Raw genomic sequence first — 25,369 nt, 5'->3', positions numbered from 1 at the left:
CACATAGAAATGGCTCATCTTTTTGTTCAGCTAAATCTGAATCCTTAGTTTCCATGAAGCTTGTTATAGCGTATGTGTCACTGTTGAGTTTTTAACCTCAGAATGATGCTCTTGCTTTCTTCTTTCAGATAAGAATTATTCACACTAGACGGGCACTTGATGTGCAGTTCATGGATACTGGAACAGTTGCAACTGTAAAAGTATCAGAGCTTAGAGAAATCCCACCACAATTCCTGAGAGAAGTAATTGCAATACCTCCTCAGGTATAAAGAGATATTAAAGCTAACCTATGCTAGATCTCTTGGCAGTGTTTGTAGTGCTACTACTTCAAGGTTTATGTAATGAAATTTTGTTTTGTTTAGTAGCATTCAGTATTGAAGTGTATTTCATTGTGCATCTTTGCCTGAAATAAATCATAACATAGACATATGTATCAACAGGATGCTATGTGTAATGGTACTGGTTTTGCATGTTCCTCTGTCTCTCTGTTTGTCATACATTGTTGAATCTGTCAGCATTAATGAAGTTTCTGTGAACAGGAGCTTGTGGACTAGTTTCCATATTACTAAATTATACCTTGTACACTTAATTCTGTTCTTAGGCTATAAAATGCTGCCTAGCAGATCTGCCTCCTAACACTGGCATGTGGACTCCAGATGCTGTGCTGTGGCTGAGAGACACTGTAATGAATTGTCCTGAATTTAGCATGAAGGTAAATAGTCAAAATGCCTATATGACTTGAAATCCATAGGTGTGTGGAAAGAGCATTGAAAGAACAACTCTAGAAGCTTAACCACTCATCAAATTGATTTTTGTTATTGAAGGTTAAAAGTTTGTAGCCAGCTCCTGGACATAAATTCTATACAAAGTCCTTTTTGTAGGACATTTGGCATAAAATTTACTTGCTCTCTTAGAACCTTCTCTTTTCCTCTCAAGAATTTAGCAACTTTCACATTAGCCTTTCACATTTTGCTGTCCTGGTCCAAATATGCAGCTAGTTATTTTACCAACTGATAAGAAAGAAACACAGTTGTTAATGTTTCACCACATAAAAAGATAAAACTGTTGAGTTAATCTTAAATTATTTTTAGCTGTCTCGTGAGCATAGCTTTTTGTCCTTCTGGTTCTTGGAAAGCAGCTTTATTTTTTGTTTGCTTTTTCTAATCCAGTGTGATTTAGTGTATGCTATTGTATACTTAGAATTTCTGTTATCTTTGAGATAAAATTATTTCCACTTGCAATGCATCCTATCCAGTTTAATTAATTGAAAACACCCTTCTAAAGGAAATCTATTACTACCTACAGTCTAAACAAAGCTAATTTCCTCTTAAAAATCTGATTCCAGATACTGTCACAGCACTTTGAAAAAGTGTTTTGTAGCTTTCCTTTACTTTTTGCCGTGCTTTAACACTGGGGACTGTATAGTTAAAACATAGCTCCTGTATTCTGGGACCTATGACTGTTGCATCTGGCTTTTCTAAACATCCTCTTCCAAGATAGTTTGAGTTTGGTACTAATTTTTGCTTGGTTAAATAATAGATGACAGATGTATGCTTTAATTGTGGGAAGTTTTTATTCTGGCTAGGAAAATCAACAGAAGAATCTGTGAAGAAATGTTATATACTTTGTCAAATTAAAATTTCAGTGCTTTACTATCAATAATGCTGGCATGTCTGATGCTAAATAGGAAATATTTTTATGTGACTGCTTGAAAATTATACATGGTAAAACCTGGAAACTTTTTGCATCTTTATTTTTTCCCACCCTTAATTTACTGGGCTTCATCTTCCATAATGACAGGAAGAGAACTTTGAAGGATTAAGTGTTAATATTTAATAGTATTACTTAGTTATTCAAATCTGTATGGACACTGGCTACTGTTCTCCTGAAAACTAGAATTGTACACACAGTGCTGAGATGGAACCAGTTGGGCACAACAAAACTTAATTCCAGCCTTGTATTTGCTTTATATTAGTGGAATAGCTGCAAATGCTCTTTTTAGTTGCTGTGAGTTGCTTATGATCCAACAACTTCATTAACATATTTGAGAGAACCTTGGAAATACTTACGTGCTTATAGAATTCAATGAACCATTGCTGCTTTTCTGTTAAAGGCTTTAGTCTTCTGTACAAAATCAGATGTGCATTTAATAGATATTAACTGGAAGTTAAACTGTATTTTGTTTTCCAAGGTGGTTAAACAGGATGATTCAAAGGGAATTGCACACGTTTACTTGTTTGCTCCAGAGAATTTCCCAGACATGGATCATAGCGTCAATCGACAGATCAAAAATGCAGACTTGTGGAAGCATCAGAAAGATGTTTTCTTGAGTGTTTCACCTAGTGGGACTAGCTCGACAAAAGTGACAAGTGATGCTGTTTCAGCTCAACAGTTAACTAGTGGAAGGCTAGAGAAGAGTGTCTCTGATTCAGCCAGAGAACCCAGCAGTGCAGTGTCTACCATTGACATGCCTCCACCTCTACCCTTGTCAAAGACCGGTGAGCTCATGGATGTCTATGTCTCAGTGGCCTGTCATCCAGGTCACTTTATTGTCCAGCCCTGGAAAGAGCTACATAATCTGGAAGCCCTAATGGAAGAAATGATCTTGTACTACAGCAGGGCAGAAGAGAAACCTGTGAACATTGAAAAAAACAAGCTGTATGCAGCTAAAATTGAAAACCAGTAAGTAGATACTTAAATTAAAAACTTGATCTTTGAAGGCAAGCTTAGCTCTGCTAAGCTAGGCAAGCCTAGCTCTGCTTTGTCTGCATTGTTACAAGGTGGCAGATGTCCAATGATATCTGAGAGATTAAGGGACTAAATGAGGTTACAGTCTCTTCGTGCTTCCAGGTTGTAGTTGGAACAGTTGACTTCTATTCAGATAATACCAGATCTGAGAAGCCTGAGACATGTTGGTTAAGACCTTTAGGTTTTGTATTGTTTTTCTGGTGCCTTGACAGTGTGTGAACATGAATTCAAATTGTCTATTCTTGTTCTTCCCCTTTTTAGGTGGTACAGGGTCATAATAAAAGGAATTCTTAGAAATGGGTTTTTGTCGGTATATGAGCTGGACTATGGTAAACACGAATTTGTCAGCATAGAGAAAGTACAGCCACTCATGGATACGTTTAGAAAACTACCTTTCCAAGCTATTACAGCTCAGCTTGCAGGTAGGTAGTAAGCATTTACAACTTTTTTTGTTAAAGTCTGACATCAGTAGGAATACCAGATGAGCAGAAATGTAAAGTGGACAAAGCCAAAGGTTAGTGATGTAATTGTTTTTTGCTAAAGTAAGCATGTACCTGCTTGCAGAAACATGCTTAATGCTTTGTCATGGTTTAACCTCAGCCAGCAACTAAGCAACATGCGGCCGCTTGCTCGCTCCCCGCCCCAACCCAGTGGGATATGGGAGAGAATCAGAAGAAAAAAGTAAAACTCGAGGGTTGAGATAAGAACAGTTTAATAGGAAAGAAAGGAAGAAATTAATAATTATAATAGTAACAATAATAAAATGACAATAATACTAATAGAAGAATTGGAATATACAAAACAAGTGATGCACAATGCAATTGTTTACCACTCGCCAAACGATGCCCAGTTAGTTCCCCAGCAGTGATCCACGCCCTCCCCCCAGTGGGCACGATGTCACGTGGTCTGGAATACCCCTTTGGCCAGTTTGGGTCAGCTGCCCTGGCTGTGTCCCCTCCCAACTTCTTGTGTCTCTCCAGCCTTCTTGCTGGCTGGGCACGAGAAGCTGGAAACTCCTTGACTTAGTATAAACACTACTTAGCAACAACTGAAAACATCAGTGTGTTTGTTATCAACATTCTTCTCATACTAAATCCAAAACATAATACTATACCAGCTACTAGAAAGAAAATTAATTGCATCCCAGCCAAAACCAGGACATGCATGCATGTTTATGTCATCAAGGTAGCTCTGCTTTTCTTCTTGACATAGGTGGTGATGGTTCTGTTTTATTATTTGTTTGTTTATTTTAATGCAGCAATTTTTGTTACCATGTATAAACCTGAGGATTGCTTAAACTTCCCCAGCAGCTGCTTTTCATTGTCATAAATATTTTTTATTGTCATAAATAATTTTTATATTTAATGTGTGTGATGCCTAATATGCAAAGGACACTGGGAGATCAAACCTAAATGGTTTTGGTATCCTTGAACATAACCCATTACAAAGTGTGAAAGTTATGCTATATCTGTTCATAAGAACTTATGTTCTGATTATCCTAATCTACATAAAGTTAGGAACTAGATGCTGAGTTTCTGGGGAAGTTTTTCTTATCTATCTTCCCCTATTGTAATTTACTGTTTTCCAGTAAATTTCCGGTGCATATTTGGAATCCAGAGTTGCCTGAAATATATTGGTGTTCTCAAATAAACAAACAAAAAACCTCCACAGAGGGGTGGGGGATTTCCACAAATTTAAGTAAGATTAATTTCCTTGAGAATCTGGGGCATAGATAGAGAGTATGCATACATCTGATAGAACTAAAAAAGTAAAACTTGATCTCTCCTTGCTGTCTTTTCTTTCCTTTTTCCAAATTTTTCTTTTGTTTCTGCATTGCTTTCAGATGTATGCATCTCTTCTTACTCAGTTGCTGCTTTCTGCTGCTGTTTGGTCAGCACTGGTCTAGACTTCAGTTACAGAATATACTTGTTTGAAGTGACAGGCCACAGAGTTGGTGCTGTGATCCTAGGTTGCCTTCTGTGGACCTATGTTCCTGCTTAGCCTCAGTGTGACCTTGGGGGTTGCTTTTAACTAGTGATAATGGGTGTATTACCAACAGGCTGGAGTCCTAGGAGTACAGTGCTGAGATGAAGCTGATTTCTAGCTGTGTCTGTGTACTGGGGTAGTACAGGGTCCAGCTGAGCAAGCCTGCAAGTCATCCAATTTTCCTGCTTCACAGAATCCCAAGTAGCTAGTTAAGTTGGCCGCTGAGCTGCTTCTATTGTCAAAGCAGGCCAGCTGAATCCAGAAGACCGGTAACTATTGTCTTGCTATTCTTCCACTTCTTTCTCTCTTTTTTCATGTCTGCTACCTCTCAGTCTCTGGTCTATTTCCTTGTAAAATCCCATTTGCTTCCCCACCAGCCTTTCCTAGCATTAATTACCTTTTTTTAACTGTTGATGAACTGTTGACTTCTCATTCCTTCTGTAACCTGCAAGGAGCTGTGTTCCTGTGTTGTCCTGTCCTATCAGCAGAAAGCTGCTGCTAATAGTGAAAGCAAAGTGTTGTCCCTTTGCTGTTCTGCTTCTTTTATCCGTAAGTTGTTGTTTGGGTATTCATGCACGATATTTGAGCCCCTTATGCCTGGATGCTGTACACCAACAGTGGTTTGGAGAGACTGAATTCCAAGTCTGCAAGAGCCATTTCTGTCTTGGTGGATTACAGCCATATTCAAAAACCTGTTTGGGTTCTAGCATCACATCCCTGAGCAGACTTGACTTTGTGGGATGCTGCTCTCAAAAAAATAGCAGCGGTTATGAGGGATTTAGGTGGCATTTCTCTTCGTTTCTGCTCTCTGCAGATCTAGTTTGGGACTTACAGGTTTGGCAGATGTTTTAGTAGCTGATGCTGCTTTGAGGTGAAGAAAACTTAATCTAAAGCAAGGCCAACAGGACAAATAATTTCAGCAACCTCAGGCAGAAGACCAAGAAATTGGTTTGAAAGGATATTTAGCTTCCTTTTTGTCATGTTTCCTAATATGCCTTGATCATGCATGGCAGCTGATATACTTGAATTACTCAGTGAGTCAGTGCATTTGCCTTTCACTTCTGCAAACTTCTGCATATCATTAGACTTCAAGAAAAAATAAATGTCCTAATCTCTGTAATAATTAAGTTTGTTTGTGTGGGAGATGAGTGAGCTTGTGTTTCTTTTCTAGAGTTAAGCTGCATTCAGTAGCACTTGATCATCTGTTTTCTCAAGTATTTAAACTCCCCCCACTTCTTCATAAACTTAATCATTCACATTGGTCTGGTCTATAAATGACCTTCTGTTTTGCTTTACATTTGTCCTAGGAGTGAAAAGCCAACAGTGGTCAGAAGAGGCATCAATAGTGTTTCGGAATCTTGTAGAGAAGAAACCCTTGGTGGCACAGATACAGGCAGTTAATGAAAGCACTAACTCTTGGGATCGAAAAATAGTGACTTTTCTCGTGGACACATCTCTTCCAGATACTGATATATGGATTCATGATTTTGTGTCTCAAAGTCTTGTGGAATTTTCAAAGGATGATTAATCACCACTTCTGAAATGTAGCAGCTCAGATTCTTTAGCAATAAAATAAGTAACAGGCTTTGAAAAGAAATATAACTACTACATGGCCTTGAAGACATGAAGGTGATAAAATTGAAAAATCTGTGTTCTGTGAAAAGGGTTTGTTTAACAAGTTTGGGTTCTGTTGACTTCAGTTGACTTTCTGAAAATTTGCACTTTGTTTACCATTGTAATGCTAGAATGTTTGGGTGAAAATATTAAAAAAGTTATTTATCAATAAAACAGTGTGACCTGTGCTTGTGATCTTTCCCTAATTTTGGAGGGCTTTTTATCTCATAGCTATTACTCAGAGCCATTACTGGGTACTCCTCCCTTTTTCTTTAACTAGCATTTTTATTACTTGGGAAACATGGAAGCAGTCCTCAATATTTCTGAATTTAGTGTCAGAGACATGCATTATTGGGTTTTTTTCCCCCCATCCTTAAGTTCATAAGAGTTGAGTAGTTGACAGTGCCTTGTTTGGGAGACTGCATTTGTGGGGCTTAACTTTCACAAAAGGGTATGCACTTCATGTGCTTACTAGTCTGCTTGTGGTTCTTTAGCAATGCTACCATTTTTCTGAATTCTCCACTCCCCTCCTCACCCCCCGCCCCCGACCAGTTGCTAAATTCAAGGCATTCCTTTACCTCTTTTTTGATAGCTCGTTTCCATGTATGCTTCTGAGCAACTTTCAAGGACTGCTGCTCCCTGGAGACAGGAGCAGGCAATGTCCTATAAGCATGTGGATCAGTGCTTAAAGTCCTCTGAACACAGTATTTTTGGCCCACTTTAGAGCACACTTTATTTTTGGCCTTGGAAATATTTAGAGGAGATATAGACAGTGTATTTCATAGTCTGCTGGCTAGATTTGAGTTTGCTTGCCATAGTCCCTTCAGATTGTTAAGCACAGTGTTAAAGCTTTACACGGTGAATGCCAGCAGAAGGAATTTTTCTGCTGTGTGTAGCTATATAATCTTTCTAGTAATATGCAAGCTGAGCTAAGAAATTCTACCAGCATGCTGTCTGCATGAGTCAAGGAGACTGGACAGAAAGGGAACCATGATTTGAAAGGTGCAGTGCATACGTAACATTAGGATGGAAGAAAGAAAATGCATGCAAATATTCTGAGTAAACAAGCTGTTTAAGCATGTGAGACTTATATTTGCACCCTCTTAGTCTAATTCTGGTGTAGTTCTGGAGAAGGTCTGAGCTAAGCAGCAAGGAGTCCTCTTGGAAGTCTGGTGAGTGTCTCTCTGCCCGGACTGTACACAGGGTATAGCAGAGCCCTTATGAATAGAGCAGGCAGTGATAAACTAACAAACTGCTAATCTAATGCAGATTGCTAGTTGACATGGTCCTGTCCCTATTTAAGTATGCTGAGGTGAGACTCTTAAGTGTACTTGTTGAGAGAGAAGTTACATCAATGCCCAAGATACTAATATTTTTCCATGTTAATCAATTTCTGCTTCCTCAGCTGCCACTGTAGAGAAGATGAAGAATGCAGGTGAGGGAATCAATGTGATGATGAACTGCTGTAGGATGAACTTCCATGCAGAAGTTTTTTTCTGTGTAGGACTGCTTCTGAGCCTGAAAATCTGAATGGTGCAGGTCATTAGGATGAGACAAGCACTTTCCTGAGCTCCTGAAGAGAGTGAGAGTTTTCCTATGTGTCTAGGAGCATATGCCACCTTCATCTGCTATCTTGCAAAGTTTGATGGCCTGTTAATTGATAACTGTGATGGTGTAAGGTGTTTTGCTGGAACTGTTCTGAAGTTTTTCTGGTTGTGTGATAAATGCCCATGCTGTGTTTGCATCCTTTGAGGCTTGGGGATGTGCTGTTGGCCAGGAGCTGATTTGCACCTGTGAACTGATGGAGCAGGCTTTGGGACTCTACACTTCTGTTATTAGGGGAAAGAGCCTCGTAGGTGTTCGAGAGACTCAAGATGCTTTTTGAGCTTCTTGTCTGCTCCTTCTGGAGTATGCCTCACCCTCTCCTTGGTTGTCGGTGGCTGCTCCAGAGTCTAAGAAGCCCAGATCAGAAGCAAGGACAATATTCATAGTGTCTCACGCATTTGCACAGCTCAGTACTGGGGTTCACATAGGCTGCTTTGTATGTTGGTAAAACAGAGTGCAGCCTAACTGATCTGCAAACCCAAGAGCACCACAGTCCATGTGGTGAATCACTTTATGCATGCATTGAGCATACACCCAACCCAAAGTGATTAACACAGTGCTGTCTTCAGTTCATACGCTGTATCCAATGCAGAGGCTGCATTGAAATGTGTCCCCATCTTCGTACCCGCTATACAGTACCACCGCTATTTTAAGTATCTCCATTACTAGTCCATTATGCTATGGGTACTCTGCTGTTACTTAGGTACTTACCTACTCTCTTCTTACACTGTGATCTCCATTGCAGCGCTATGATTTTACATCTGCTTTTAATGTTACTTTTTTAGCCCGCTGTCCTGGTTTAACCCCAGCCAGCAACTAAGCACCACACAGCAGCTTGCTCACTCCCCCCACCCAGTGGCATGGGGGAGAGAATTGAGGAAAAACAGTAAAACTTGAGGGTTGAGATAAGGGCAGTTTAATAGGAAAGAAAGGGAGAAATTAATAATTATAATAGTAACAATAATAAAATGACAATAATGATAATAAAAGGATTGGAATATACAAAACAAGTCATGCACAGTGCGATTACTCACCACTCGCCAAGCGATGCCCAGTTCGTTCCCGAGCAGCGATCTGCCCCCCAGGCCAACTGCCCCCAGTTTATATACTGGACATGACATCACGTGGTATGGAATATCCCTTTGGCCAGTTTGGGTCAGCTGTCCTGGCTGTGTCCCCTCCCAACTTCTTGTGCCCCTCCAGCCTTCTTGCTGGCTGGCCATGAGAAGCTGAAAAATTTTTGCCTTAGTGTAAACTCTCCTTAGCAACAACTGAAAACATCAGTGTGTTTGTTATCAACATTCTTCTCATACTAAATCCAAAACACAACACTATACCAGCTACTAGGAAGAAAAATTAACTCTATCCCAGCTGAAACCAGGACACCCACTGACCAGCCTGTAAGATTCTCCAATACATTTGCTCATTGACCTGCTAGTGCTATTTGAGTATATTTTGTGCTCTGGCTTTGAAAAATGTGCAGAAGGTGTTGGCTGTACAAAATATTGAACATTCTGAGTTTGTGGAAGTTCCTGATCCATGAAGTAGTTAGCATAATTAGTAGTTAGTCTGCTGTCCCTAGAAGGTATTAGACCTGCCTGCTCTGTGTACATTGTTAATTCACACAGAATGCTGCATGGTTTTTAACTTCAGTTTTTCAGCAGTCTGTGTTTGGAGTTTGTTGTGAATGGTTTCTCGGCTGTCATGAATCCATGACACCTCACCAGGGGTGCTTCCATAGCATGTGTCTGAATCAAGCAGGCGATGGAGTTACGGTTTCACATGATCTTTCCATTCTGATGGCTATTAGAAAGGCCTTCACAGGAATCCTGCATGCAGTTCTGGGCACTGTCTTACAAGGAAGATGTGTGTTAATTACAGACAATCCAGACAAAAGCAAGAACAATGAAAGTCTAGAAAACCTAACTTAAATAGAAGGTTTTGTAGTTAGCCTGGATAGGAGAAGGCTAAGAAGGGGAACACTTTCAAAAATTTTCACTGGTAAAGAATCTGGTTTTATATGTAGGGAAAAAAGGACATGTAAGGGCTTGAATTGCAGGAAGGTAAGTTTATGTTAGGTATTAGGCAATCTTTCTAAAGAGAAGGGAAAAACCTGGAAATTCACTGGAACTCCAGTTTCATTATAAATGCCAAAACCAGGTAGGATGTATCTGCAGAAGCCCAGCTGATCCTCCCTTGGGATGTAGAGATGAAGTGTGTAGTTCTTGGAACCCCACCCAAGATAACTTTTCAGCCAGAAAAAGGGAATGCAGCATTGTTAGACGTCTTTTGTGGACCATTGTGAATTTTATAAACTGGAAAATGAGTGTTCATTACCTAGGGAAAGCAGATGACACTGTAATAATTCAGAAAACAAAGCAGATCTCTTACTTTCCAAGGCTGTGAACAATAAGCACTTTCAAACCACCTCTCTTCTGTTTATTCCATCTCAATATTTTGTTAAGTTTACAAAGTTTAAGTTTACCTGTTTTCATCTCCCAGTGTGTTCACCCTGGCTCGTTTTGAAGAACTATTTCATCAGAGAAACGTGAGAACCCTCTTTGCCCTCCCAAAATGAGTTCCTATCTTCAAAGTTTCCACTCCTGGACTACCCTTTCCCCATTTTGAGAGACTTTTGCTGCAAAGCTCTTTTGTCTTTGTGTTTTCACCACCTCATCCTTTGTTCTCACAGTTGCTGTGCATCAGGCAAACCTTTGAGGGAGCCTAGATTATCATGTGCTAATTGTGTTAGACAGGAAAAGTGAAGAACCACGCAATGAAAAAAACCCTGACTTTAAACCTTCATAATGCCTGAAATCTTCCTTTTGTGTTCTTTTGTTAGTTGCTGGTATTTTCAGACTGGAAGTCTTGAACTGGAGAATTGTCCTGCTCTGTGAGGTTAGAACTTGGCTAGGGCAAGAGGAGCTTGTGACCTCAGCGGACATGCTTCAAGCGTGCCAAGCCATTACCTCGGGAGCTGTTTTGAAGGCCTTAGGTGTAGTTGGAGTTAGCAATACCTAGTGTCTTGTGAACAGTGCTGCAGGGTGCGTTACATTCAGCATTTGTTACTGCAGTGTGTCATGGCAGACAGCTAAAAAAGAAGCATCACCGATACTTACACTGAAAACAAATATGCTGAGAAGCTGGGTTAATATCTTGCCTGATGGAGACAGGCTGAGTGCATTCTAAGGGGACTGTAGCACTCACCTTGGACGAGCTTCTGGTGCCCACAAAGCTATACCCGACAGCAGCCAGATGGGATGAAAATTAAGTGGCTTGTGCTTCTCAGTGCAAAGCCAACACAGGCTTGTAGGGAAGCTTGGTGGTGCTGGGGGATCCCTTTCTGAGCTGCTTGCAGCTTGCACACCCTTGAGAAAGACAATTGGTAAGCAGGTACCCATTGAGCTTCTTCAGCCTGAAGAAATTCAGGCATTTGGGCCAGTCAGTGGATAAACTGGGTGGTTCTAAGTGCCCTTTTCACTCCTGCCAGCAGCTGGAATGATGCCAGTGACTTGGGCCATAATCCTGCTCACCTCTACGAGGTATGCCTGAATCCAGTGCTTGGCAGAGTCCCCGTTTGTATCCTTCATTTGGCCTAGCCGTGAGCAGTATTTCCAGGGCTAACTGCAGATCTTTCTCCAAATGCCATGGGACACAGAACCTCAGCACCAGTCAGGTGAGCTGTATGACAAGCCATGAAAAAAAATCCAGGTACCATCTCATGGAGACTGGGGGCATTTTCAGACAAAGGGCATCGCTGGGCCTGGGAAGTGTGGGGCTGGAGAAGTGTTCAGATGGACTGCCCTCCTCTGATACACCTGTGGCCCTCTCCACTCGTGGCCTGTGGCTGCTGGTGGACACCAGGCAGCAGAGATATGGAGGAGCTTGGGGCCAATACATTGTGGGGGATTTGTTAAAAAAGATTATAGGACAAATCCATGGGGCTTTAAGGTGACTCAAAGGTGAGGCAGGGGAAAGGAGATTTGGCAGCAACATTATTAAAACTGTTGACACCACGAGGTTGGAAAGCAGCTCTCGGGGCTGATGGCATACTTGGAGCTGCTCAAGGAGGTGGCTGCCACTGGATGTACAGGGCATGTTGACAGGGGGTAAAATAAGACACGGAATTAGCAGGTGCATCAATACTGATGGCGTTTGCGGGGAAGCAGCTTGTACAAAGTGCCCACGCTTGCAGCCGCAGGGCCCCAGCATCCCTGGTAGCAGGGCCATCCCCAGCCAGAAGCCAGCGCAGCCGTGACTTGGTCTGGCTGAGCCTTGAGACCCCCCCCCCCCCGCCCACTCCGCCGCTTCCCCCGTCTCAGGGCGGCACCACTCCTCCCGGGGAAAGAGTTTTTCCAGCCGCAGCCTCAGGGTGCTTCGCAGTGGCTGGGTCCCCACGAACCGAGGCGTGCACACCTTGCTGGGCTTTCCAAAAGGCGGTTTGGCTCGGCGCTCTGAAGGAAGTTGCCACGGGACAAGAGGCAGGCTCCAGCCTGCCTGAATCGTTAAAAGCGGGAGAGACCCTTTGGAAGCAAGTGCTGCCCTTGCTGCTCCGGGGCTGCCGCCCGTGCAGCCCTGCCCTCGTCCGCAGCACCCGCCGTGCCCTGGGGATGGACGGTGCAAGGTTGCCCTCCCGGCTGCGGGCGGAGGGTAAGGACAGACCAAACCCGGGACCCGGGGCGGGGGCCCAGCCGGGCACGGCACAGCTGTTCCTGGCCGGGAGGGGCGACGGGGCCGGCCCCCGCTGAGTGACGGCCGGGCCCGGGGCCGGGGCTGCGGCCGGACCCCCGCCCCCCGCAGCGGCGGAGCCGGCGCGGGCAGGACGCGCCGCCCGGGCTCGGCTCGGCTCGGCTCGGCTCGGCTCGGCTCGGCTCACGGGTGCGGTAAGCGGGCGGCGGGGTGGCGGGCCAGGCCCGGCCCGGCCCTTATCTGGGCAGAATATTTGGCCGGCACCGGCCGGCACCGGCTCGGCATAAATAGCGGCCGCCTCCGCGCTGCGTGCGCCCGGCAGCGCGCAGGGGTGACTGGCTGGGTGCTGGAGCGCCCTGCCTGCAGCTCTGCCTCCCTCCCTCTCTTGCTGCCTGCAGCTCTGCCTCCCTGCCTGCCTCCCTGCCTGCCTCCCTGCCTGCCTCCCTGCCTGCCTCCCTGCCTGCCCGGGGGGTCGGAGCGCCGGGCCGGCCCTGCGGCAGCCGGTGTCCCCGGGCCCCGGGGAGGGGGGCGGGGGGGGCTGTGCCCCCCGGCAGGCAGCCCGGAGCCCGCGGGGGAGGCGCTGGGCTGGCAGCCGGTGCCGCTCACGCGTGTCCGCGGCAGAGCCGGGACCGCGGGGCAGCGCCGGGAGGTGCCGGAGAGGGGCCTGCGCCGCGCCGGGCGGGCGGCGAAGGGCGCCGGTAGTTCTTTTTGACCGCTGTTGGCGTATGTAATCCCGGGAGCTCTGCTGGGAAATGGTTCTCCAGGGGATGATGGATCAAGAGAAAGCTGCGCTGCTTTTGTGCGGGAAAAGTGGAAATCAGCGCGGGGGGGGAGGGATTCCTTGAGTCCTTGTGGTGTATTTTCCATGGCCATACTTGACCGCCTTGAATTAGTCACCGCCTTGCTTGTAAGGCACTGCCTGTCTCGAAGATAACTTTCCTTCACACAGCTGAACACAGCTTCTGCCCATGGTCCCGTGCCATCCCGACATGCCCATCTATCTGCTTCTGCTTTTGAAATGGTCCTGGATGGTCTGCGGGCAGAACCTGTTGCCCACTGCCCCCCTTCTGGACTGGCTGCCCTACCTCTAGGCAGAGGTCCTCTCTCTAGTTGCTTTACATCTTTCCTTGGATATTGGGCCTTGAGCCAGAAAGGTGCTCAGCCACGTGGCTGAGGTTATTTTTAGGTATATATAAAATCCCTTCTTCATGTGTCACCTGCCAGCTCGCACGGGAGTGAAGAATGAATTCCTTATTTCTCATCAAAGAGATGTGGTTTGCAGCAAGAGGTGGCACCTTCTCTCAGACTACCCAATAGAGTGAATACTGGGCAAGGTTTTGAGCATGCAAGCATTACTTCAGGTTATGGTAGTGAGCCCTTCATCTTGTGTCCTCTCGGAAGGAGGAGCTGGGCTGCAACATGCTGGGCCAAGCACCGTCTTGCTAGCACCATGGTGCCCAGAGCCGAATGCCTTTTGCAGTGGTGTAGAAGAGTCTGTGCTGTTGTCTCTTGACAGCCTCTGTACCTGTTGCCCTAATGTACATGCATTCAGGTATTCCAACAAGGACACTGCATTGTATGCTCACTGCTGCTCATTTCAAGGTCTCTGTTTTCCTCCTGTCAGGGCTCTTCCTGCCCGCCCCCCCCCCCCGCCTTCAGCATTGCTTTGTTTTCGAGCCTGACTCATCTTGTTCTTTTCTCCACACATTTCTCAGCTGTGATGGTCTGCTGGCTTTTCTCCAGATAATAGGTTTTTGCGTAATATTGGGAATATGTTGCTGCCTCCCTTCCTGCTTGGTGTATTTGAGAAAGTCAAACAGATGTGGAGACAGCCTGGTCTATCTCATTACTGATTTCCTTTGCCCATGTTTTACTTTCATTCACCCAAAGGACAGTTTGATTTATCTTTTCAAAAGATCCTGAATGATCCTTTTGTAAGAAAGCGTCTGTCCCCTGTTGCTAGATGTGTAAGTCCGTCCTCCAGAGCAATGTGCTACTGAATATAATGTTTGCAGATGAACTGTTTTACTTTTCTGTTTGCTGCTTCAATGTTTTCCAGGCATGTGGAGTTTTTGTGAAAGCCCAGCACAGCTCAAGGGGAGGAGGCTGGGATCTGCTTTCTGATTTTTTCCTCTGTAGTTGACAGCTGTTTGCTAATCATGAGCTAGGAAGACTCTTCATTTCTCCATTCCAGGCAGGGACTTGCAGTCAAAACATATTTACTTGGTAAAATTACCAGACTCTTGGAAGAAACAGGAAATGAAAATCGTGTTCCCTGGCTCTGTGTTGCTAAACAGCCACATGGTTCTTGTCACAGGACTCCAGCACTGCTGGTGGCTCAGCGGTTCTCTTGTCCATCCCTAGGTCACAGCAGATCTCTCCTCAGCCAAGGAGGTTGTGGCTTCATATGGCCTATGCCTAGAAACCCCCAAAGATGGAGACCCCACCTGCCTGGCGCCCTGTCTCAGAGCTGCATCACCCTCCTGGGAGGGAGTTCTTCCTGTTCACTCATGGTGAATGAGTTAAACACTTATCAGAGGCTATCCAGGGTCATACCAAAGTCTGTCCAGCCCAGGATACTCTGGCTGGCAGCAACCAGTAGCAGATGCCCTGGGGGAAGCATGGAAAAAAGGCTACAGCGATGCTTCCCCAGAGCTCTGCCCTGTTCCAGCAGAACAGGTTTAGTGGTGGTTTAATAGGTCTCCCAGCTGGAAGTGGTATCTTTGTTTCTTCAGGCCTCAGAGGAGTGTGTGAGGGTCCCACCGCTGTTAAGTGTCTCATTCAGATTTAGTGCACAGCATACACCACATGCTCGTTGCTGCTGGAACAGTACTCGTTTTGCTCCAGTGTTCATTAAGCATCAACCTATGTAGGGCTTATTAGCTGCACCTTGATGGAGCATTTCACTTTCACTTCCTCTGCTTCAGCTGTGCCAGCAGTAGGGTGGGATCAGGAACATGCAGAAGTAGGTGTGTTACTAACAGCTTGCTGTGCTTTGCTCCGGGCAGTCTAGCAGGGCCTCTGTTTTACAGGACGTTGCCATTGCCTGTTGAAGGGTCTGAGGCACTGCTCAGTGCAAGACAGGAGCCTTTCTGCTCCTGTATTCACATGGCATCCATCAGGGTTCAGCTACTCCCTGCAACTGGAGTGTGCCAGAGAAGCAGAAGTCCGAGGACTAACAGAAGTTCAGGCAAGAAACCTAGGGTCCCTTTTCAGAGGAGATTGTGCTGGCTGTGAAGTTTCCAAGTGGAAGGGTTCAAGTTACAGAGCAGGAACTGAGTGCATGGTGTCTCTAATGACTCAAGTGTGCCCACACACTTTTCGTAGGGTTTAGTAATTAAGCAATTAAGTACATGCCAGGTGCATGAGAGAACCTCCCCCCAAATAGAAGAACACATAACTGTGTTTACAAATGTGTGCCTTAAAAATATGCAAAGGGGAGACACAGCTGGGATGGTTTGTATTTGGGCTTTGGCAGAGTTTGACCCTGTTACATGTTGCCTGGTCACCAAACATCCAGGCTATTTGCTGGATGGTCCTGACAAGAAAGAGTGCTTGGTAAGAGCCAGTATTGAGTTGTGTGGCTTGCAGGCTGCAGGAGTGTTGAGGAGAGGAGGGCTAGGAGATACAGGCAGTTTCTGAGTGTCAGGTTGAGCTGCACCTCCTGGCATACAAGGAGAGAGGAAGGTCCAGGAGAGTGCAACCAGCATGACTTCCCTCAGCACCAGTGGATGAAGGGAGAGGTAACTTTGGTCGAGCACAGGGAGCTTTCCCTAGTGCGTGCATGACCTCAGACAAGCCATTTGCTGTGGAGATGTCAAGTGCAAGGATGGGACTGTCAGCACTGGCATGAGGATGGCCATGGGAATGAAGCATCAGCATCAGTAAGTGTTGTCTATGGCGTATTGAAGTTCATTGCTGTAGGATTCTGGGTGGTGACGATAAATCCAGATAGCATTATGTGTTTTGGTCAGCTGGCGTGTCATTTAGAGAGGCAGAAGTCACGGTGTGCTTTGATAGATCCAAAATGCCTCCTTCCAGATGTTTCTTTTCAAATATGGATTTCAGGATGTCTTAGGTTAATGGCTGCTGGTTGTGAGGTTTTTATCAAACCAGAGGAAATCCAGATCTTATGGGGGAAGTGTGAATTTCCTGAAGGGATGGCAGATTCCCCGCTGGATTTCATTAGGCGTGAGCCTCTTGCAGGGAGTCTGAGAGGGCCTCAGTCTTTCTAGTTGATGGCTGGCTTGCCCGGACAGATGAGGGTATGTGCTGAGGTCTGCTTTCTGCATCTGACATGACAGAGCTTCTCACTGTCTGGAGCATTCCCTGTGTTTTCTCTGTCTGCTCTTCTCATCCAGGGCATGAATGTGCTGGCACTGCCCAGCTATGCTGTGGAAAAGCTAAGTGATGAAGATATGCCTGATGGGCACTGCTCACTGAGCAGGGACTGGGGACATCAACTACCATGTGTGCTCTAATTTATTGAGAACTGTTCAAGATGATGCTTGGCTACTCTGCAAGCTGGACAAGGGCTTCTCAGCATGAGAAAGCTGCAAAGCAAGATACTATGATGGTCTCCTGGAGGCTGAGTGACTCACTCTCATGCTGCAGAAGCAAAGGGCTTAGCCAAGGTGACCTTCAGCTGGGTCTGAGCTCATGGTGGTTTAACAGTTTGTTTCAGGGGAAGGCAGCTAACCCCCCTTGTGTTGAACTAGAGTTAGAATTCAAACTTTAATCACAGCAGTGAGGACTTTGCTTCAGCTGGATAAATCAAGTGAGCACAGAAAACAAGTTTTTGTGAAATGTAAGGGATCAGCATGGAGCCCATTTCCCACCCTGTGTAACGTCCTGGCATTCAGAGGAGGAACCTGGACAGTTGGACAGACCTGCTCAATCTTCTGAGACCAAGCCACAGAAAGTTTAGATGGGAAGGGACCTCTGGAAGTTCCTAGTCCAGTGTCCTCCTCTGAGCAGGCCTAGCCCCAGAGCTAGATCAGGTTACCCAAGGCCTTTCCCAGTTGAGCATCGACTATCCAAGGACGGAGATCCCACCACCTCTCTGTTCCCTGTCCAAGGGCTGGACCACTCTTGTGGCAAGGAGTTTTCACCTTGCCACAACTTGTTCCCATTGCCCCTTGTCCTTTCCCTGTGCACCTCTGAGGAAAGCCTGGTTCTGTCTTCTCTAGAAGTCCTTTCCCTTTAGGCAGCAGATGACTGACTGCAATTAGATCCAGCTGCAGCATTCCCCTCTCCAGGCTGAAGAAGTCCAGTTCCCTCTGTTTCTCCTTGCATCTCCTGTGTCCCAGCCTCCTGCCCATCCTGATGGCCCTGCACTGGAGTCTCTTCAGCTTCTCAAGACCTGTCTTCTGGGGAGCATGAAACTGGATGCAGCATCCAGCTGCAGCCTCAGTGGTGCTAAGCAGAGGCAAATACCCACCTCTGGGGATCTCCTGGCTAGATGCTTTCTAGTGCAGCTTGGACTGCAAGTTCAGTGCACGGTCTATAGGAAGTCTCTTGTAGCTGTAACAAGATGTTTCAACATCTTGTACATTCAAAGTGGTGATCCAGAGCCCAAGCAGACCAACAGCACTTGACGCTACAGTCTGGATCTGTGTTTATGGCTTGTTAAAAAGGTGCTTTCCTCTCTGGCTGAGAAAATGAGATCAGCCTAAAAAAGAATCTACAAAAAGTGTGCTGGAGACCATTCCCTTTAAAGGAATAGCTTTAGATATTTATCTTCCTTTCATTTCTCCAAGCCAAAGACTTCACGTTTAGTGAGAACAAAGTAAGTTCATTTGAAATGGGGCAAACTTCTGAATGCCTGTACAGCAGGTACAGGGCATGTGGTCACCTGCAAGGCTGCTGCTGGGCTCTGGTTGTGTCTGCCAGAGAAGGGACCACTGTCTTTGGTTGTGACATTTGTACCTGTGCGCTAGAAGGAAAGCATTCCTGTACTAGCACACCTGCATTTACTTCTCTCATGACCAGGGTAATCAGTGATAGGAAGCACCCAGAGGTCAAGACTTTGGATATGTAAGGCTGTGTGACGGCACTGAGGATGGATCCAGCTCCTCCTGTGCTCTGCTCTGATTTCCTACTGGGTTTTGCAAAATTCGCATAGACTTAACGTTTTTAGATGTGGTCTCAGAAGCAGCTGATGTGCTTCTTTCCCTCTGTTGTTACTGGATCTGGCTGTAATTTGTTGGTCTCTTCATGAAACTCCTGGGAACTGGCAATGTTGGGGTCCTCAGTGACTCAAACAGCAGGGCAGCTGTGGAGTCAGGCTCTTGCACACCAGCCCCCAAGTATGCTGGGAGGCAAGCCCAGGGTTCGCAAGTTGTCCCATGAGTGGCAGAACCAGCAGAGACTCACTTTTTGGTGGATTGATGTCCTCCATTCCCACATCCCTGCTGTGTCTGCCCCAGCTCTACCACTCTACCCCTTCTCCAAGTGCTTCTCGTACCCCCCCTTCTCCTAGTCGTCCCTGCAAATGCCCCAGCTTCATTCCCTGACTGTCAGCTGAAGGAGCTGCCTAGGCTTGCTGCACGTTATACCTGTGCTGACGGACCCTTTGCACACATATGCAGCTTGACAAGAAATTAGAGTTTGAGTCCTGTATGAGATTTCATTAGAGTTAGCTAATGGCTTTAGGTTTATCAGAGGACTGAGAGGCCACATAAAAGTACAGTCTTCATTTAGGAAACCAGCTGGAGCTGATTTGCTCCTTTCATCTGCACAGCATGCATCTTGGATTTACACCTGGGTGATTCACTGAGGTCTAAGTGTATGCACAGAAAGTACTTAACTGCTCTTGAGTTTATAGGAAATGGTCACTTGAGGTATGTATAGTTTCTCAAAAAAAGCCCTGATGTTTATCTTTAAAGTTACACTAAAAGTCAAAGAAAAGAAAAAAGAAATTGTAGCAACTACAGAGGGGTTGGTTGACATTGGTTTGTTATTTTTATACTGCAAAAATAATAGCTCTGAACTTTGACTAAGGTTTATACTTAAGCTATGAAAAAATCTCATAAATCAAAACCCTGCATGAGTCAAATAGGAACTGTTCTCGAGCCAGGCTATCCCTCACGAGGTTAACTCCTGCCTCCGGTGCTGCTTAAAAACAGCTTTCATCCTGAATAGCCTTCTGCCTTCAAACTTGGCAGTTTTTCCAAGAATTGTTGATATCTATGCTGGTGATGCTTGTTGGCTGCCTCCTTATCTCAGAAGCCAAGCCCTTGGTGTGCTTTTTTATTTCAAAGCCCTGGAAAAGTTTCCCAGTAGATTTGAGGGTTGTCTCCAGCAGGGGATGTGAATTTTTTCAGCCATGGCTCTCATCAGGGTGCAGAGTACACAGAGTTCCCGTCCTCCGCCTTTTGCTGGCACTTCAGTGTGGCCGGTGACTTGGGATGCACCAAACCCTCCTGCGTGCCGCAGTCCCGGTGGCCGTGGAAGTGACAGCTGCGTGCTGCAGCCTGCCACGAAACGCCGAAATTGGGCTTGGCTTGGACTGATAACAGAATTTATCACCGAAAAAGCCATGTATCTTTGCTGAGGTTAGTTGCTCTTTCTTCCCATGTACGTATGAAAAGAAAAGGGCTTTCCGTAATTTCCTGCTGTTAGCATGCTAGTGCACATGGGAGGTTGTGCAGTTAGAGGCCGGGCTTCCCAGCACAAGCGTGCGCAAGACCACTGTCACACCGTGTTACACAGCACCCAGGGGAAATCAGTCTTTATGTTTTCTCTATCACATTTTTGTGTTTTCTTGGAATTTTTCTTGCTGCTGCTTCTGTCGCTTTACCCAGTTCTGCTTTCCTTTTGTTCTTTTTCCTGGGGTTGTCAGAGCACTGAGGGATGATCCTGCAAATCCTCCCACTCGGTGGTGGTACCTTTGCTGGTCTGCAGCCTCCCCACGCAGCCTGTCACAGCCCGAGCCCATTGCTGCCTCGCTCCTGCCCTCCCTGCTCGCCCACCTGAGAAGCATGACCATGTCCCCATGCCTGCTCTCCACTGTGGACGGGAGACAGTGGTCCCGTGTGGGCCACCTTCCCGGGTCTCTGCTGGTTCCCTGTGCGGAGGTCGGTGCTGCTCTTGGGTTTCAGTGCCCCAGAAAGGGCACAGTGCTGCAGGGGGGCCATACCGGTGCAGAGCAATGAAAGGAGTATTTCCAGTGTCGTATGGGATGCTTTTCATTTTCACTTGTTCTACAACTTCCATTTGTCTGTTCAGCAGTTTTGGACCCTTCAGAAAGAAACTGTTCCATCCCTCTCATAATCACAAATGTTGCCTTTTGTTTTGTTTTGTTTTCTTATATTCATGACAGAAACAGTCTTCCCTGTAGATGACCTATGGTGTATGTTCATCTCTCCTCTGATTTAATTTTTCTCCTTGAACCTTTTTATTGGTCTTCATGCATACCAACTTGTGTGCTCTTCAGACTTACCAAGTGCAAATGTTTGGGCTGTCTTCTCATGTGTCTGATGAATACTTTGGACAATGAGACCTAGTATCTTGCTGTCTTGATAGTCAATGTGAATTTCAATTTTCTGAGGACTTAAAGTTGTAGTAGTGTCAGTCCTGTGCAGCTTCTGTATATATTACATATATATTTTGTTGCGATGCTTCCTTCTTTGATTGAATGAAAAGTGTATTGGTAGCTTTAATGAAAAATAGCAAGAAATCAAAGCTACCATCTTAGGAAGGCATTAAGAATAGATTTGATGGAGCAGATTTGTGGTGAATTAGGGTTAACACTTTCCTGAATGTCCAGAAATGTGTGGGTTTAAAATTTGAATATAATATTGCAGTTGTGCTGGAGGATCTTGTAATCTTTTTAGAGTGTAGGTGTGGGGGGCACATGTGTTAAACCGTGCTTGAACCCTAGCACAGGTCAGGGAGAGCTGTTTGTGGCGGTGGGTGTTTCAGCACGTTGCGTAAGTGAAAACAGTTATGCCTAGGCAGAATTTACCTGCTTTCTTATTTTTGGCAGTACAAAGCCCTCTTGCCATTTACAGCAGACAGGTTATTTGCTTTCTCTCCCAGCACTCATTAGCAAGATAGGGTAGAAGAGGCCTGGGATGTGGAGATAAGGGAGAGCCAGTGAACGTACTGGTCCTGGGGGCTGTGCTGGAGGATGCGATGCTGAACCCGCGCAGCTCGTTGGGCGGGCAGGGGAGGGGTACAAAATGTCCTGCCGCCGCAGGCACAGCTAGCTCTCCCGACATGCTCTCTGTGGGAGCTGCGCAAGTCGTCGGCACCGGCCGCCTGCATCGGCCGCCTGCATCGGCGAGGCTGTGAGGGCACTGTCCCCTCCCAGCAGCTCTGTTTGGGGTACGTAGCAAATTAAATTCTCCCTGTGGGGATTTCATCTGTGTTTCAGCAGGCTCTCTGCACCTGTCCTCAACCCTCAGGGCCTTGGCTATATGCAGCCCCGGCTTCATATCTCTGCAAGATGCTTTGAGACCTGAAGCATTTTCCAGAAGCGTTGCCTCTGCGTGCTGACATCCGACGTCTGTCCTGCCTTTCGCCTCTCGGTGCTGACAGTCTCCGTCCTTCTGGCGGGAGGCGACAAGGTCAGCCCTGCGGAGGCTGCGCTCTGGTCCCAGCCTAGCCACCGCTTGCAGGCTACCCCTCATTGCTAGGAGGGGGCTGTGACTGCCTCTGGAAGTAGTTGTCCCCATGTCAACAAGACAGAGATTGCCATGTGCATGGCAGGTGTGGGTATTTTAAGCCATTACAGGGAATTTAGCAGCCTGGGGTGGGTTATCCTCTGCCTTCCTGCCTGCTCTTAGCTCCAGCTCCTCCCACAGCAGAACAGTCAAAACTAAAAATTGAATATGAAATACAGATGAGTCATGGTTCATGCACTTCAATCTAAGGTTGCAGTGGCACAGCACATCTCCAGATCTGGGTCCAGGCTGCTTTTCTAGGATGTCCCGCATCAGAGTAATAATAATTGATATGATGACAAGCGTTTGTTCATAGGTAATTTTGATAAAGGCTCTGCTTTCCTCTATGCCGACCAGAAGGGCAGCCTTGCTGGGGCTGAGCTGCTGGACGTGGCTTCTAGCCTGACTGGTGCACAGTTGCATGGCTGCTGCACATCAGTCTCGCAGCTTGCGGTGCCTTGCACTGACTGCTGCAGGGGACCGGTAAAGCGCAGGAGTGCTGGGATCCCCACTGCCTCGCTTAGCCAAACCCACCAAGCCCCATAGCCCGTGCTTCCTCCTTCACCCTCCTGCTGCCCTCAACCCTGGTGCCCACAGGTTGACTGTTGCTGTGCGGAGCAAACCAGCCTGATGAAAAGCTTGTTTTTCACTCTCTCAGCTCCTGGCTGTGGGAGCCTGGGCGGCCGTTCCTCCCATCAAGGAGGCACAGTCTCCTGGCACTCCACCTCCTAAGTGGCGAGTGGCAGGAATGCGAATGATGCAGGAATAGCCATCACACCAGTGGGAAACCAAACGTCTGACCAGGTGACAGCTCTAAATTTAAGGGCTTGCTGTTGAGCCATGTGTGCGTTAATGTGCCCTTTTGTGACCAAGCTAAAGATAATTTTCCTATCTGGAACAGCAGCTGTGTTGTAAGTTGTATAAAGAGACTTCTCCGCTAATGAAGAGCGATCATAATGAAGAGCATGATCTGTCCTGAGAGGATGAGCAAAGCTGGAGAGATGTGACTTGGGGTAGGGCTCTGGCACTCCACAGGAGCTGAAAAGAGGCCATTTATAGAAGTTCAAAAGATGTTTGGCTCCTTGAAAAAAGCACAGGCCTTGCTGTTACTTTAATGTAAATGCCACTTGAGAGAATAGCAAACCTTTTTTTAAACTCTAGGAAAAGTCACTTTAAATTATCTGGAGTTCAATATTCTCTGCAAAAATTGAGCCCAAAAAATGTAAATGTGCAGACAGTGCTATGGAACAGAAGGAAACTTTCAGCAAAAAAAGCAGAGTTAGATACACTCTTGTGTGTTGTAGTGAGTGTATTTTTAACCCAACTGCATATTTTAAACAAGTTGACCTTCGTAGTAGGTCTACTACAGTCTTTTAGAGCTGGCAGAAGTCCAGTTGTGTGTGTGATTGTGTATGGCATTTTATATTAGGAGACATGGGACAAACCCCTGGGTCAGCAGGGATTATCCGGATAGGTCATTTAGTACGTTACTCCCACTTCTCTTCTTGAAGAGTTGGTTTAGACGTGCAGTAACACTCAGATCAGCTGCTTAGCTTGCAGCAGTGCAAACACGTGTTGTCTCAGGGAAGGTGGGTCACTAAACAGCACGTTTAACTGGCAGCCTCCTGAACGTGAGTGGATAATACTTCCTGATCTCCTTGTGGCTTTAAAACATGGGAAGAAGCACTGTGCACTGTAGCCTCGTGGAGGTTTGCAGGGCTCAGGGGTACTCAGTGATGATACAAATCTGTTTTCCCACCTGGTGGCAACATTATCTGGAGTGCCATGTGCAGGGAGGTGTTACTGGGGGCTTGTAAGGGCATGAGAGCTGCAGACTTTATGGTTCGTGGTTTATTGTCCTTCAAGGAGATAAATGCCTAGGACACTTTGTTAACATCTGGCATTACTTGGAGAAGACATCTCTAGGCAGGATCCCGTACAAAGTACTTCATCAGTGCTGCCCTGTAAGTCTCTGATGGGGCAATGTGCTGCTGAAGTTGTGCCGCTCTCATGACCATGGGCCATTACTTGCATGTAGGATATGGATGGAGGGGGCCTGAGCAATCTGACCTGGCTTTGAAGTCAGCCATCCTTTAAGCATAAATATTCTGCAACTCTGTGGTATTCAGCATTCCCCAACTAGCCGGGGTGCAGTGTCGTGTTTCACATATTCAGTGTTACACTTCTTGTTTTCATTTCAGGTCCTGTTTCGGCATAAAAGTGAGATTGTTGAGACACCTCTAAGATGTCTTACAGAAAGGAGCTAGAAAAATACCGAGACCTGGATGAAGACAAGATTCTTGGAGCTCTGACAGAGGAGGAGCTCAGGAAGTTAGAGAATGAACTGGAAGAGCTGGATCCTGACGTAAGTCATTTTTACACAACATTTGCTAGGTGGTAGATCTCAGTTGTTGGGGGGCAATGGGCTGCATTACTAATCTGTACTTAAGTGAGATCCTTTGCAGAGCCTGTACTCAGTGTGCAAGGATGGAAGAGACTGTTCGCAGATGAGCAGAAGCAGTTTTGCCATCGCAAGCATGGGCTACATGTGGGACTTTGTTTCTGTGATACTCCCCTGCCCTTGCCCTGGCGTGCATGCTCCGGTGTGACGAGCACTGCCATTTGCAGCACAAATGTGAGCCAGTGCTGGTGCAGGGCAGTAAACCTGCAGAAACTGGATCTCTGCTTCTGATCAGGCCATCTTGGAGGGAACGTTTTGGGATTTGTGGCTTGTTTGGGGTTTTTTTCATAGCAAACTTCAAATGGTCTGTATTTTCCACCATATAGGCAGAAAAACAAATCCCAGAGTTTTGCAAAATGGGACAATTGCTTTTTAGCAACCTCCCAATATCGGTAGGAGCTGCACATATGAAAACACCGGGCCTGCTGGTGCCAAACAATGAAAGCTTTTTGGAGGCAACGTTGTCCTGTGGCGCTAGCAGGGGATGTGCAGAGCCAACTGGCAGGCCTCTGGGTTACAGTGACATTAGATGATGAGGCTGGGCACTGCCAAGTGAGAAATTGTTCCTGCAACATGCAGTTAATGTTTCTGGGGGAAA

The 25,369-nt window shown here is 46.2% G+C and overlaps 2 protein-coding genes across 15 annotated transcripts in view; both read left to right on the top strand.

Moving 5' to 3' along the window:
* Positions 1 to 6,522, top strand: part of TDRD7 (tudor domain containing 7) — a 51,711-nt gene extending 45,189 nt beyond the window's left edge. For all 5 annotated transcript variants that reach the window (XM_030004124.2, XM_030004123.2, XM_030004121.2 and 2 more), the window contains exons 13-17: positions 129 to 263; positions 602 to 712; positions 2,192 to 2,682; positions 3,010 to 3,170; positions 6,042 to 6,522. In XM_030004124.2, the coding sequence (XP_029859984.1) occupies positions 129 to 263; positions 602 to 712; positions 2,192 to 2,682; positions 3,010 to 3,170; positions 6,042 to 6,262 (1,119 nt within the window). In that variant the 3' untranslated portion in view covers positions 6,263 to 6,522. The remainder of the gene's footprint in view (positions 1 to 128; positions 264 to 601; positions 713 to 2,191; positions 2,683 to 3,009; positions 3,171 to 6,041) is intronic.
* A 5,828-nt stretch (positions 6,523 to 12,350) lies between these two features.
* The window catches only part of TMOD1 (tropomodulin 1), a 30,499-nt gene continuing 17,480 nt past the window's right edge, over positions 12,351 to 25,369 (top strand). For 2 of the 10 annotated variants that reach the window (XM_030004716.2, XM_041120982.1), the window contains exons 1-2: positions 12,693 to 12,836; positions 24,512 to 24,675. In XM_030004716.2, coding sequence (XP_029860576.1) covers positions 24,556 to 24,675 — 120 coding nt within the window. In that variant the 5' untranslated portion in view covers positions 12,693 to 12,836; positions 24,512 to 24,555. Of the gene's footprint in view, positions 12,604 to 12,692; positions 12,837 to 16,077; positions 16,527 to 19,918; positions 20,199 to 21,953; positions 21,973 to 22,038; positions 22,215 to 23,747; positions 23,942 to 24,006; positions 24,275 to 24,511; positions 24,676 to 25,369 lie in introns of those variants that run through there. The other 8 variants (XM_030004709.2, XM_030004708.2, XM_030004714.2 and 5 more) reach the window with 8 other exon arrangements.

This window comes from Aquila chrysaetos, chromosome Z (genome assembly GCF_900496995.4).
Source record: "Aquila chrysaetos chrysaetos chromosome Z, bAquChr1.4, whole genome shotgun sequence".
Taxonomy (NCBI): domain Eukaryota; kingdom Metazoa; phylum Chordata; class Aves; order Accipitriformes; family Accipitridae; genus Aquila; species Aquila chrysaetos.
This window is presented reverse-complemented; position numbering and strand designations above follow the sequence as displayed.